The 12,878-nt window shown below is 49.9% G+C and overlaps 1 protein-coding gene across 2 annotated transcripts in view; it reads left to right on the top strand.

The window, feature by feature from the left end:
* The window catches only part of LOC122375665 (kynurenine 3-monooxygenase-like), a 37,056-nt gene extending 24,224 nt beyond the window's left edge, over window positions 1–12,832 (top strand). For both annotated transcript variants that reach the window (XM_043355146.1, XM_043355147.1), the window contains 6 exons: window positions 4,346–4,511; window positions 5,632–5,883; window positions 6,627–6,713; window positions 8,271–8,411; window positions 11,119–11,280; window positions 11,685–12,832. In XM_043355146.1, coding sequence (XP_043211081.1) covers window positions 4,346–4,511; window positions 5,632–5,883; window positions 6,627–6,713; window positions 8,271–8,411; window positions 11,119–11,280; window positions 11,685–11,828 — 952 coding nt within the window. In that variant the 3' untranslated portion in view covers window positions 11,829–12,832. The remainder of the gene's footprint in view (window positions 1–4,345; window positions 4,512–5,631; window positions 5,884–6,626; window positions 6,714–8,270; window positions 8,412–11,118; window positions 11,281–11,684) is intronic.
* The last annotated feature ends 46 nt before the right edge of the window (window positions 12,833–12,878 follow it).

The following is a 12,878-nucleotide window of genomic DNA, read 5'->3' as shown; positions in this document are numbered from 1 at the left end:
GAGGCTCTCTGTGGCCTGTGCAAGTAGTCGAAGTAGGAGGCTCTCTGTACTGTGCCTACAAATAAGAGGCCCCCTGGGCAACTTAGATGCTACACAAATCGGAGGTCACGTATAAAAAAGCGGGACTCTATTGGAATACCTGTTTGAATAAATTATTTTCCTGATATTCAAATTATTTAATCCTCGCCCGCACATAGGGGGGGGGGGGGGCAGTGATTGCCACCCCCACCCCCCAGGTAGTTTTTCTGCTCTGCACTCAACATTTTGATTGCTAGAAGCCGGATGTTTTGTATAGCTGCTTCTCTAATTCCTTTCTTAGTGTCCACTGAAAATTTCAAGTTTCTGTGGTTTTTGGTTTCGGAGATGTGACCTTATTCTTCAGGTGATGTCATAACCCAAATGACAAATACCCAATATCTTGCGTTGGCTATGGGTCTTGTGAGCTTTTGACACCTTGATTTCGGCCTTTTTTGCCAGTCTTACTTCCCACCTATCATGGAACATGTTGTTCGATGATGTAGAGATGCCAGGGTCAGGGTCAAGGTCAACCTAGGTCATCTAATCATTGGATTGGTCTCTTCCCAAAGAATCTGTTGCTCTTGACCGCGAAGCTTAAAATCTTGTAAGAACAAATTGTGGTGATGTCGAATAAAATACCTACACAAGCAGCGGGCCAACCCATCATACATATACCGATGACGCTGCCGTATTAGTGCCAAGCCAGCTAGAACAGCTCTTTGTTCTATCCGACTGTTTGTTCTTTGTTCTATCCGACTAATTTGCTGGCTGTGGTCATTTCACGTCAAGTTAGGTCAAGGTCAATGATATGTGTTTGTATGTCTGTGTATGTCTGTGTATGTACTGATGTGTGCACAGATTGGTTTGTGTGTCCCTGCCTATTACATGAGATCATGAACTGAGAAGCTTTTACTAAACATGCAGTCAAAGAAACTTCACGAAAAGTAAATTCAGCTTGCCTAAAACGCAACAATTTTAGATGACCTAGGTTTGACATTGACCCTGACCCTGACATCTGTACCTACATCGCAGAACAACATGTTCAATGATAGGTGGGAGGTAAGACTGGCAAAAAAAAAAAACGAAATCAGGGTGACAAAAGCTCACAAGGCCCATAGCCAACGCAAGACATTGGGTATTCGTCATCTAGGGCATGACATGACCTGAAGGACAAGGTCATATCTCCAAACCCAAAAGCCACAGAAACTTGAAATTTCCAATGGACGCTGAGAAAAGATAGAAAAACAGCTATACAAAAAATCAGGTTTCTAGCTTTTAAAATGTTCAGTGTAGAGCAGAAAAAACTAACTTGGGGGGTGGCAACCCTCACCCCAGGTGCGGGCGAGGGTTAACCCTCACACTTTCTGGGGTCGGTTAGATTCCTTGCGCAATGCCTTGCAGTTAAATTCTTTTTTTATAATAAAGGCATTTTGTTTTATTGTCGAAAGTGAAAAAGCCAGAAATTTTCGTCGATTTCGGACGCCGCAGGGGAAATTTACATACAATGTCACCCTGCTGGCCTGGAACCACCAGTAGGGTCAGATGACCTATCATTTCTTTATTAACACGCGCACCGACGGGGGGGCGGATATCCGCCCCCCCCCCCTGAGGTTTTTCGCGAATAGCGGGAAAATCGCGGCGCGTAGCGCCGCGAAATTTGGTACGACTATTCTCTCATCAATTTTACACATGGTGTGCGAGTTTGAACCTCCTAACTTTAAAGGTCAGGTCACCAGGTCACTTTGAATGACCCAACCTCAAGTTACTTTTTTGCAACTTTGACACCGTGCCAGAGCTACAGTAGATGTCGGAGGCCTTTGAAAGTCGCAGGATGTTATAAGGTCAATAGTAGCTACAATTTGTATATCTCGGAATTTTGATATCGATGACCTAAGGTCAGGTCAATTTTTCGACCTCCCCATTATAAGTCAACGGGGGAAAAATCAACTCCCTGTTTTTACCACTAAAACGGGTCGGAATGGCCCCATAAACCATACATGACCTCATATACGATCAACCTTCACTACCTTGAGGTCTAATTTGCTGTTGGGCAGCTGTAAGGTCATGTGACGTCATCAAAGGTCACCAGCGGTTTTTTGACAATAACTTCGTACAGGAACAAGATACAGCCGCGCGGATGGTCTCATTGTGTTCAGCTCATCAAGGCGCATCGAATGATATACATGATGACCTCGAGGTCACGTGACCTGAGGTCAACCTTTGACCTTGATCTTTCGAGGTCAACATATATATCATTCGATGCGGATTGACGAGAGGATCACGATGATGCCCTTTGTTTGTTCCTATATTGACTAGTTCGAAAGTTATTCGAGAAAAACTCTCTTCATACCTAGCGCCGCCATTTTGACTTTTTTGACCCCTGTGACGTCATCTTTGACCTGACCTGAAAATGACCTAAGTAAAAATTGTAGACCTTGTCCGTGCGTATCCCTTGCCGTTTACCGCTTGTCGCTATCTTGCTTCGTTCTCGAGATCTCAGGGGGGGGGGGGCGGTCATCCGCCCCCCCCCCCCCCCCCGTCGGTACGAAGTTGGCGCAGACCCCCGTCGGCGCGCGGGTTAATATTAAAAAATTAAATCATGGCATCCGAGCTGTGACAAAAAATAAGTGGCCTAAATCCGATGAGAAAACTGGATTTAAGGGTACCCTGGGTTTGGCTTCTGAGCCTCTGGTCCCCCAGTGAAAATTTCTTAGAGGAGGCCCTGGCGTGGTTCGTAAATTACCGCTTCCACGATTGGAAGCCCCTAATTGCTTGGAGGCCCCCCCCCACTAAATGGAGGCCCCCTTGGACGTTTGGGACCCCAATGGTAATGTCAAAGTTTCACCCATGGCTAATTTGACCTGGTTAACAGGACCCCGTGCACGGCCACGTGGCCTAGTGTTGTGAGTACGTACATTAATTTTGTTGTGATGCTACAAGTTTATGCATTTTGTTGGTGACTTTGAAAAAGCCTTGCACTGTAGTGATCCAGTCTCATTATCTCACGCAGACGGGCGACCACCCAGGAACGCCGTCGCTCACTTCAAATATTGTGCGCTCTGCCTAATCCAATATGAGGGCGCTGAATGTCTTGTATTCATATTCAAATTGCATTCAAGTTGTATCGTGGTGTTTATTTACCGCTGGTGCATTGCTGAACGCTTTGTATAAATTTGTATGAATAAGTGAAGAGTCTCACAATGTTCATGGTTGGTGTGCCCCTCGTATTCTTTGTACGGAAGCCAAATATACCTACATTGTTGCTCTTGAAGCATTTTTTTTTTAGTTGGTGAGCTCCGGTTAACAGAAGCTTCGTGAAGCTTCTGAAGGAAGCGTCTGTGGGTCTGTTACCATCCTCTGGGGGTTTACACTAAAGGAAAGAGTAAACATTACCATGTGACAAAGGGTAGGCCATAAGAATATACTCTCTGTAGGAGGGTAAAGCACAGAGTAGATGATGCGTTACTCCCTAAAAAAGGGTTCCGTTACAGATTTACCCTTTCAAAGAGTGTAACCCAAAAAATGTTACACTCTAGACAAGAGTAAATCAAAAGAGTTTACCATTCAAAAGATGGTAAAAAACGTCTGTGTGTCATGTTACCCCTCCCTGGCGAGTTTACTCTTCATGAAAGAGTAAAATTTACCATCTGGAAGGTGGTAAAAAACGTCTGTGTGTCAAGCTACCATGCTATGGCGGGCTTACCCTTCAGGAAATGGTAAAAAAGTTTTCAGTGCGATCCTTCTAACTTCTTTTCATTTTTGGACATAAAAACCTCAGGAATCCAACTAGGCATCGTAAAAGTTTACTGCACTCCGAAAGGTCGGGTACATAAAAATTGTTTTATTATCATCCTCGATCTATTGTACTCGGTTTATGACGACTGATCACGCTCTGGTCTCTTTAAACGGCGATGCTTCGTGATTCAACGTTAACCATCCCTGTTTCTTTTTAAAGCGTCGTCGCGACCTTACGTAACGTAACTTGAGCTGAGCTTCACACCATATAACTTCCTATGCTCTTTTGTGACCTAAAATGATTACTCGTGACCATATCTTCCGCGTGCCACTTCATGATCCTCGAGTATTCTTCCGTGACCCGCGTGTCCTCTCCTGACCTCACGTGTCTCCGTATGACCCTTGCGACTTACCATGATGACCTCTTGTGAGCCGTGGCACTTCTCAGGTTCCCCTTCAAGTTTTCTTGGCCCGTGTGACCTCTAGGTGATCCAGTGTGACCTCTCGATGGCCTCTTGTGACCTCTCGGTGACCCCGTGTGACCCCTCTGTGACCCCGTGTGACCTCTCTGTGACCCTGTGTGCGCCCTCAGTAACGGCCGGGAGGTGCAGGCGGACGCGGACCTCATCCTGGGCTGTGACGGCGCCTACTCGGCCGTCAGGAGACAGATGATGAAGGCTCCGCGCTTCAACTACAGCCAGACATACATACCGCACGGCTACATGGAGCTCTGCATCCCGCCCACGGCCACGGGACAGGTGCGGCAGAGGATATGGGTCACAGCTAGGTCACGCTGCTCAAAACCTCAGGTAGTTCTTTAAAAGACTTGCAAAGCGAATATAGTATCTGACCAGTGTCCATTCTTTGGTGTTCGGCTTCTTTTATGAGCATGGACAAATATCTGGCTTACGATTTTGAGTTTCAACACATCCGTAAATTACTCGTTGAAACGGCACGGTCCCAGAAAACGTTTGCCCTCTTTCTGGCATTGGGTTACGTTGAAATCAAACCGAATCTGTCATGTCATATGAACAACACGGATGTACCGTGCAATGTTTGGACACAGATCAAGTAACGGATGCACGAGGACGGGACGGCACCGTTTCCACGTGGTAACACCGAGAACCTCCGATCTCGTGCGCTGGCATCAGGCCCGTGTTTGGCCAAAGTATGTCCGATGGTTGGCGACAGGTTCAGCTAGTAAAAGAAGCCAGGTGTAGTTCGCGTGGCCCTCCCATGTCGAGGCGGATTCAGCTGTCCCTTGACCTGATGCACGCGCTAGATAACACCTCGCCGGTGGTCCTAAAATGGCCCCACGAGCCCGATCTGCGCCGATCTGATAGCTTTTCGGGGATGTTCCGAGCTTCCGCGAAACTGATATTGTCCAACGATTCTATGAATGCTTGATAGCATATGCTTTTGCTGCCACGTGGGGCAGTAAAACTGGTTCCGACTACGAGAGTCGTCTGAACTGCAATCGTCGGTATCCATCAAAGCACGTTTATGGATGACATTTCGACATCGACGTAAAATTAGAGATGTTTTAGTGACCCTAGGGGTACTGAACCCTTTCAGCCGTCTGAACATTTTAACCCGCCCGAACCCTTTAACCCGTCTGAACCGTTTAACTAGTCCGAGCCCTTTAACCCTTCCGAACTCTTGAACCCGTCTGAACCCTTTAACCCGTCTGAACCATTTAACCCGTTTAAACCCTTTGACCTGTCGTGCCACAACGGCCCGTCCGACCCCTTTGACCTATTTGACCCAATTACCTGACTAACTCCAATGACCTGCTTGACCCAAGTGACCATGATCCATCTGACCTCAGTGACCCATCTGACCTCAGTGACCCATCTGACCCGTCCCTCTCCGTTGCAGTTCGCCATGGAGCCCAACTACCTGCACATCTGGCCGCGGGGCGAGTTCATGATGATCGCCCTGCCGAACCAGGACCGCACCTGGACAGTGACTCTGTTCATGCCGTTCGCCGTCTTCGACCGAATCACCACACCCGACGAGCTGCTCGAGTTTTTCCGCGAAAACTACCGTGACGCCATCCCGCTCATCGGCGAGGAAAAGCTCATCAAGGATTTCTTCTCGAACCGCGCGTCTCCCCTGGTTTCTGTCAAGGTGAGAATGGACGCAGGGCGGGTCTGGTTTGGTTGAGAGATTCACTGATTCAACCGTCTAGGCTGGGTATTATTTTAGATGAACGAAGCCGGTAGTTCCGTGGGTGTGCCGACCTACAAAGTGATCCGACAGCCACCCGTAGTCCGTACTCGGGAATAGTTTAGACAACGCAAGCATTCCTTGTCCCTGGTGACCGAGCTGCCCGTATAAAAGGCCCACTCTGTCCCCACGGGTTCACGACTCACGTGAACCTGGAAGGGCGGCTCCTGCTACCCCAAACGTCTGGAGTTGTCAGCACCTGACGTCAGGCAGTCGGAGGAGCGGCTTCAAGGCTCGGAGTCTGTCCCAGGAAGGAGGGGCGGGGTGGGGGGGGGGGGGGCTGAGCCTGTCCATTTGTGAGAGGGAGAGTCTGTGGTGTTTACCACTGGTAATTCGTTGGCTGTTTTGTCTGTTGCCGGGCCGAGCCAGCCGTTATCTGTCTTCTTCTAGTTGTGGTTCGAGAAGTGTTATTCGTCATTTGTTAGGTTTTTACACTGTTTTCTTAACCTAAATTATCTCAAGCAGACGGCGGCTTTGTATCGTAATGAAAGCATATTATGGTCAATTAACCACATTCCATTGTTTTTCTTATTTTTGTCATATCCAGTTCGTATTCAAACCGACACCGTTTATTTTACGATGAATAGTTGGATGCCTGTCACCCGTTTCTAACAACATGTCTCCACCGTTTTTGTGTGTTTCAGTGCTCGCCATATCACTCTCCCAAAGCTCTCATCATGGGCGACGCGGCCCACGCCATGGTGCCTTTCTATGGGCAAGGCATGAACGCGGTAAGTGACCCGACCCGACCTGACCTGACTTTGTTTTTCCAGGCGGGTGACAACGGGCGCGGGAACGGTCCGGGACGAATACTTGCTGAGACCTAGACTGATGTCATCATTTCCTCTGTGTTTGGTTGGGGTCAGGTCATAGCTGACGATCCTCGTTTCTGAGGGGGGGGGGGGGGGGAGTGCGCGATCAGCTAAATTTTGTGAGACGACTAAACACGGTTCACGGAAGTCTCAAGGGACTTTTCGGCACTGACCGACTGGCGCCTGTCAGTTGTCACCGGCCACTCATCGCCTCTCTCTCTCTCTCTCTCTCTCTCTCTCTCTCTCTCTCTCTCTCTCTCTCTCTCTCTCTCTCTCTCTCTCTCTCTCTCTCTCTCTCTCCCTCTCTCTCTCTCTCTATCTCTCTCTCTCTCTCTCTCTCTCTCCCTCTCTCTCTCTCTCTCTCTCTCTCTATCTCTCTCTCTCTCCCTCTGTCACGCCCAGTGACGGTGACAGACTGATGGAAGCCATTCCCAGTTGACAGCCTGTCACCAGAATACCGCCCTGGACACGGGGACACGGGGCGTGTCAGGTCAGCCTCGGTGCTCGGCCGCCATTTTACAGTCACCACCCGGCGCTGACCTCCTACGGACACCGAACAGCCGCTGTCCCTGCGCTGCTGGCTGACGTGGGAGTCTGTTCAGTGTTGGGCTGAAAACCAACGTGGTTTGGTTGCTATGGAGACACTCCTCAGCTTCTGTGGCTAGCGTCCCGGCCCCAGCTGACTGTCCTAGACTGTTCCCAGTTGATATAAGAGGGGAGGGAGGTAGGGAGGTCGTCCCCCCTTGATGTACTCGAAAGAGGGGAGGGGAGGGAGGGAGGTCGCCCCCGGTGATGTACTCGAAGGAGGGGAGGGGAGGGGGAGGTCTTCACTCCGATCATCTGTTGTGTAAACACAGCCGAACAGTGCACTGGTGGTGTAACACTGTAACACACCCTGTGCCTGGCGAGCATACCTCAGTGGTTACAACACTCCCCGGAGTGCTGAGGTCGGCCGTGCCGGATACGAAGTTAGTGACCCATATTTTACGTTATATATTAACTTACCAGGATGTTGCCAGTTCACTGATCTTTCCAGATCAATCCGTTATCATTGTATAAAATACATTACATAACTAATGATACGCTCCCCAAATGCTCGAGAGATACAGTGTGCCATATGGTCAAGATCTACTTCTAGATCAACAAGAGATAAGATTATCGCATTGTATCGATGTTGCGTCATACGCCCGATAAACAATTTAGAGTGTAATCGTTTCTGTAGGACTGCTTCTGGTTCCCAAATTCATCTATTCCTTCACTTTTTGATCATCTTACGTAACGAGATGCACTGAAACCCATACCATACCCTCAGGCAGGCCGTTTCTATAATGCTGTCCGTCGGGCCGCTCCCTCCCTCAGGCCTATCCCGCTGCTGCCGGCAGCCCTGTAACCCGTCCATTCGCCTCTCTGGCAGGGTTTCAAGGACTGCCTCCTTGCTGGCAGCCCTGTGACTCCTTTCATTTTCCTCTCTGGCAGGGCTTCGAGGACTGCCTGCTGCTCGATGACCTGCTGACCAAACACGACATGGACCTGGAGCGGGTACTGCCCGAGTACACGGAAGTGCGAAACCCTGACGCCGAGGCCATCTGCGATCTGGCCATGTACAACTATGTCGAGGTGAGCATCCGTGAGCTGAGAATCCACGGCTATATGTTTGGTCGAATTACACTGTGGCGAGGGAGAGGGGTCTTGGATGAATATGTAGAGAAGCTAATTATAGCCCGTCAAAATCTACGCCTTAACGTTACACCGCCCAGCTAGTTTTATTGTTTTTGGTATCTGAAAAGGTAAGCTGTGCTTTTAGGTATGCGCTTTCGCAACATCTTTTGTGCCGTAGACGTGTCTTCCGTATATGTCGATCCAAATAGAAAACGCTGCTGGAGCTCGGCCTGGTTTTTGTCAACTACAGAGAAAACCAGCGAAGGACAGAGTGTTCACCTGCTCTGGAAGTTCAGAAACTAACCAGACGCCTCTTTACGTAACATTTCAGGGTTTATCGCTGATGCTTTCCAGATTATGGTGGGGTCACTTTGTTTCACAGTAGTTTACATAATTCTGATAAAAAATAATGTTAAGCTTCCTATTTAATTTTGAAACAGCTTTAGATTATCAGTTATCGGTGAATGTTGTTCACTTTAACAATTTAAAGTAGTCTGTTTTATAGCTTACAACAGGATGATTTCGGTATGAATGCTCTCCAAACAGATTTATCGATGTGGACTGATTCTCGGCACATTGTGCCGTCCTGTGGACAGTTTCCACGGCAACCGAGGAGAGTTACTCCACGCACCGTGACTTCTGATCGATTACCGATACCTTCGGTGGCCTAGGTTGTGGTCTGTTAGGCTGACTTCTGCGAGCGAGTAAAAGTTCGTTTGCACTCTTAGTTAAACGAGTACCAAATCCGTCTGGTGTTCACTGGAGTTTTTTTCCTGGGTGTGGCCTGGAGGCCCGACATTAGGCTGGCTGGTCACTCCTGACGTTCCCGTAAACAGAATTGTGTATCGTACAGCGAACGGCCATGGCCATTAGGCGAGCCTCAAGAACGCGACCTCTATAGAGTCCAGAGTCGCGCTGGGCGTGTTTTCTGCAGTTTTTTTTTTAAATAAAACGGCGTCAGTCAGAGAGAGATTACATACACCCGTCATACCACCAGTATAACGCCTTTTGGGGCGATTAACGGAGCGAGCGAGAGGGTGGGCCTTGCACGTGCGAAATTGCGAGGGGGTACCTCCAACTGACTTGTGCACGGCACCTTACTAGCCGGTCTCTAGCGATTGGCCAAATTTGGGCACAATCGGCCCAGCCGTTCTCGAGATCTGGAAGCGGCACCCTGCACGTGCGCACGTGCAAAATGGGTCCCAACTGACTTGTGCACGGCACCCTACTAACCGGTCCCTAACTGTGTACTAAATTTCAGCGCAATCGGTCGAGCCGTTCTCGAGATCTGGAATCGACCCCTGCACGTGCGCACGTGCAGCAGCACCCCAACTCTGGCACATGGATATGCATTGCCTAGTGGGTGCCTACCTACATGTCAACTTTCAGCGCAATCGGCCCAGTAGTTACCGAGATATTGCAACTATTACAAAAGTGACACCTCTTCGTTTTGCACGTGGCACGTGCATAAGGGGTCACCCACATGCATCGGGAATAGTCCAATACTTGGTAGAAGGAATGAAGCTACCCTACAAAAATTACCGCGTGTAAATCGGTCAAGTGATTGATGAGATATAAGCCTCGCAAAACCGTGACCACGGCCGGCCGGCCGGCCGGCCGGCCGCTCATACTCAGAAATTTCCGTTAATATAAGAAAAGACTACGCTTGCTTCGCTCGCTCCGTAATAAAACCAGTATAGCGCCTTTTGGGGCGACTAACGGAGCGAGCGAGGGGGTGAGTCTTACACGTGCGAAATTTCGAGGGGATACCTCCAACTGACTTGTGCACGGCACCCTACTGACCGGTTTCTAGCGATGTGCCAAATTTGAGCACAATCGGCCCAGCCGTTATCGAGATCTGGGAGCGGCACCCTGCACGTGCGCACGTGCAAAATGGGTCCCAACTGACTTGTGCACGGCACCCTACTAACTGGTCCCTAACCGTGTACCAAATTTGAGCGCCATCGGTCCAGCCGTTCTCGAGATCTGGAAACGACCCCTGCACGTGCGCACGTGCAGCAGCACCCCAACTCTGGCACATGGATATGCAGTGCCTAGTGGGTGCCTACCTACATGCCAACTTTCAGCGCAATCGGCCAAGTAGTTACCGAGATATTGCAACAATTACAAAACTGACACCTCTTCGTTTTGCACGTGGCACGTGCAAAAGGGGTCACCCACATGCATCGGGAATGGTCCAATACTTGGTAGAAGGAATGAAGCTACCCTACAAAAATTACCGCGTGTAAATCGGTCAAGTGGTTGCTGAGATATAAGCCGATCGCAAAAGCGTCCGCACGGCCGGCCGGCCGGCCGGCCGGCCGCTCATACTCAGAAATTTTCGTTAATCTAAGGAAAGACTCCGCTCGCTTCGCTCGCTCCGTAATCAAGCATAGACCCCTGTATAGCTCGGTATACAGAGGTTTACGGATCAAGCAACCAAACTTCCAACAAAACGTTCACAAGTTTTGGAGGTATCGCAAATCCGTATTTGCATTCTAATGAGTTCTCATCACATGACCTCAATGCTACCTGACCCCCCCCCCCCCCTCCCCGAAGAGCGTACATGACCCGCCACCGACAATCCCGAGCCTTCTGGTTTGACCCCTCTCCCCCCTGAGTGAACCCCCCCCCTCGCTTACTAACCGTGTTCTCCGTCTGCCAGATGCGACACCTGGTCAACTCGCGGGCGTTCCTGATGCGGAAGGCGCTGGACAGTTTCCTGCACACGTTCTTCCCCAATAGCTGGACGCCGCTGTACAGTATGGTATCCTTCACCAGGGTGCGCTACCACCAGGCCATCGCGCACAAAGAGCGACAAGATAAGGTACGGACGGAAGGGGATGGAGGGTTGGGTTGGTGACCGTGCCGTCCCGAATGCTGCCTCTGTCCGCTTGTATCGGTGCTCTCTCTCTGGTATCAATTGAGTTTTAATCGGCTCTCAGGCTTTCAATATATTCCATTCAGTCAGTTATTGGTTCAGTCAACCTATGCAAAGGCTCGTCCGTTGATTTAACCCGAACCCAGGTCTCTGCAAAGACATATTAAAGCCAGGCCTAATAGGCCACAGTCCAGCCTATTTTGCTCCCAGTGGCTAAGACTTTCAGTCGTGTTACCTTGGCTTGCTCTCCGTTGACTCTCGGTCGTATCAACCCTGTTCTACCGCCCACACAGCTTTGCCTCACGCTCGTGTCTCGTCCCGCCTGCCTAACCGACCGCTCCATTCCTCAGATCGTGTTCGGGGGAGTGATGACGCTCGCCGCGGCGCTGGCGGCCGGTGTGGCGTACCTAGCGCAGCGCGGCGACCTGTGGCGCAGCGCCACTGAGGTGGTCAACGAACAGGCGCGGCTGGCGCTCTCCCGACTGGGACTGTGAGCGAGCGACTGACGATCGAGGGAAGGGAACGTACCGCCGGCGGCCTCACCCGCAACCGACGAGGAAGTGAAAGAAGTTATGGATGGTTGGAAAACCTGACGCCACCGAGTCGGGTCCAGAGAAGCTTGATGAAACGGAAATCTCTGGTGAAATATCCAAAACGTTCCAGTTGAGAATATTCCAGCATTGATGAAGCAGCAGCATGTCTATAAATCGATCGATTTTATAGGTCTTCTTAAGCTAACTAGATGATTACACGCCGAACATCTTTACTCGTGCTTAACCAGCTTTTCGGTTCTTCTTTGCACGAAGGCGCCTCATGTTTAGGTCCTGTGGCAACAGAGCGAAGGTTCGGTTTTTCAGCATTGCTGTGTATGTATATGTATAGTTGCGTGTCACTTCTGGAGTGTGCGGTGTAAATGTGGTGTGCGTGTGTTTGTAAAGTATGATGTAAGAACTAAGAGATAAATGACGGTGTTTTTATCCTTCATATGCCCGGAACCAAGCGTAGGACTGGGCAAACTATCGAGCAATGACAAGGTGTGTATCGCTGTTCTAACTGAGCCTTTCTTACGATGTCTACTTTTCGCGTGTCGTACAAATATCACTCATCAGTATCCTTTGTGGGGCCCAGGCATGGTGATGGGTGGCCTTGTACGCCGAAAGCCGTTGCGCTAAGACAACCTTGTACTTTTGTCACACTCAAGTGGACTGAGAATTTAGAGACTTCCAGCCCTGTACAGTGTACACAAAGTGTTCGCGCAGCCGGGTGGCCCAGCGATTGACCGGACTGTTCATATGAAGATGAAGGGGGCGGATGTTATCTCAATCACATTCCACTGGCCGCGGTAACGAGTGCGGTCCCTATCGGCGCTAACAATGTGCTGGTCCGGATCCCAGGAACTGGAGAGCACCAGCCTTCGGACGGACCTGGGCTACGTCACGGCGGTTGGGACGCCACGCTTCGTGTTCTGTGAGGGCTCACAATACAATATGGCGTGGCACTGGTGTTTGGCCTTTTCCGACAGAACGACGTTTAAACTAGACTAT

This window comes from Amphibalanus amphitrite, unplaced genomic scaffold (assembly GCF_019059575.1).
Source record: "Amphibalanus amphitrite isolate SeventyFive unplaced genomic scaffold, NRLGWU_Aamphi_draft 001890F_arrow, whole genome shotgun sequence".
In the NCBI taxonomy this organism is placed as follows: domain Eukaryota; kingdom Metazoa; phylum Arthropoda; class Thecostraca; order Balanomorpha; family Balanidae; genus Amphibalanus; species Amphibalanus amphitrite.
The sequence above is the reverse complement of the archived record's forward strand: the minus strand, read 5'-3'. Positions and strand labels throughout refer to the sequence as shown.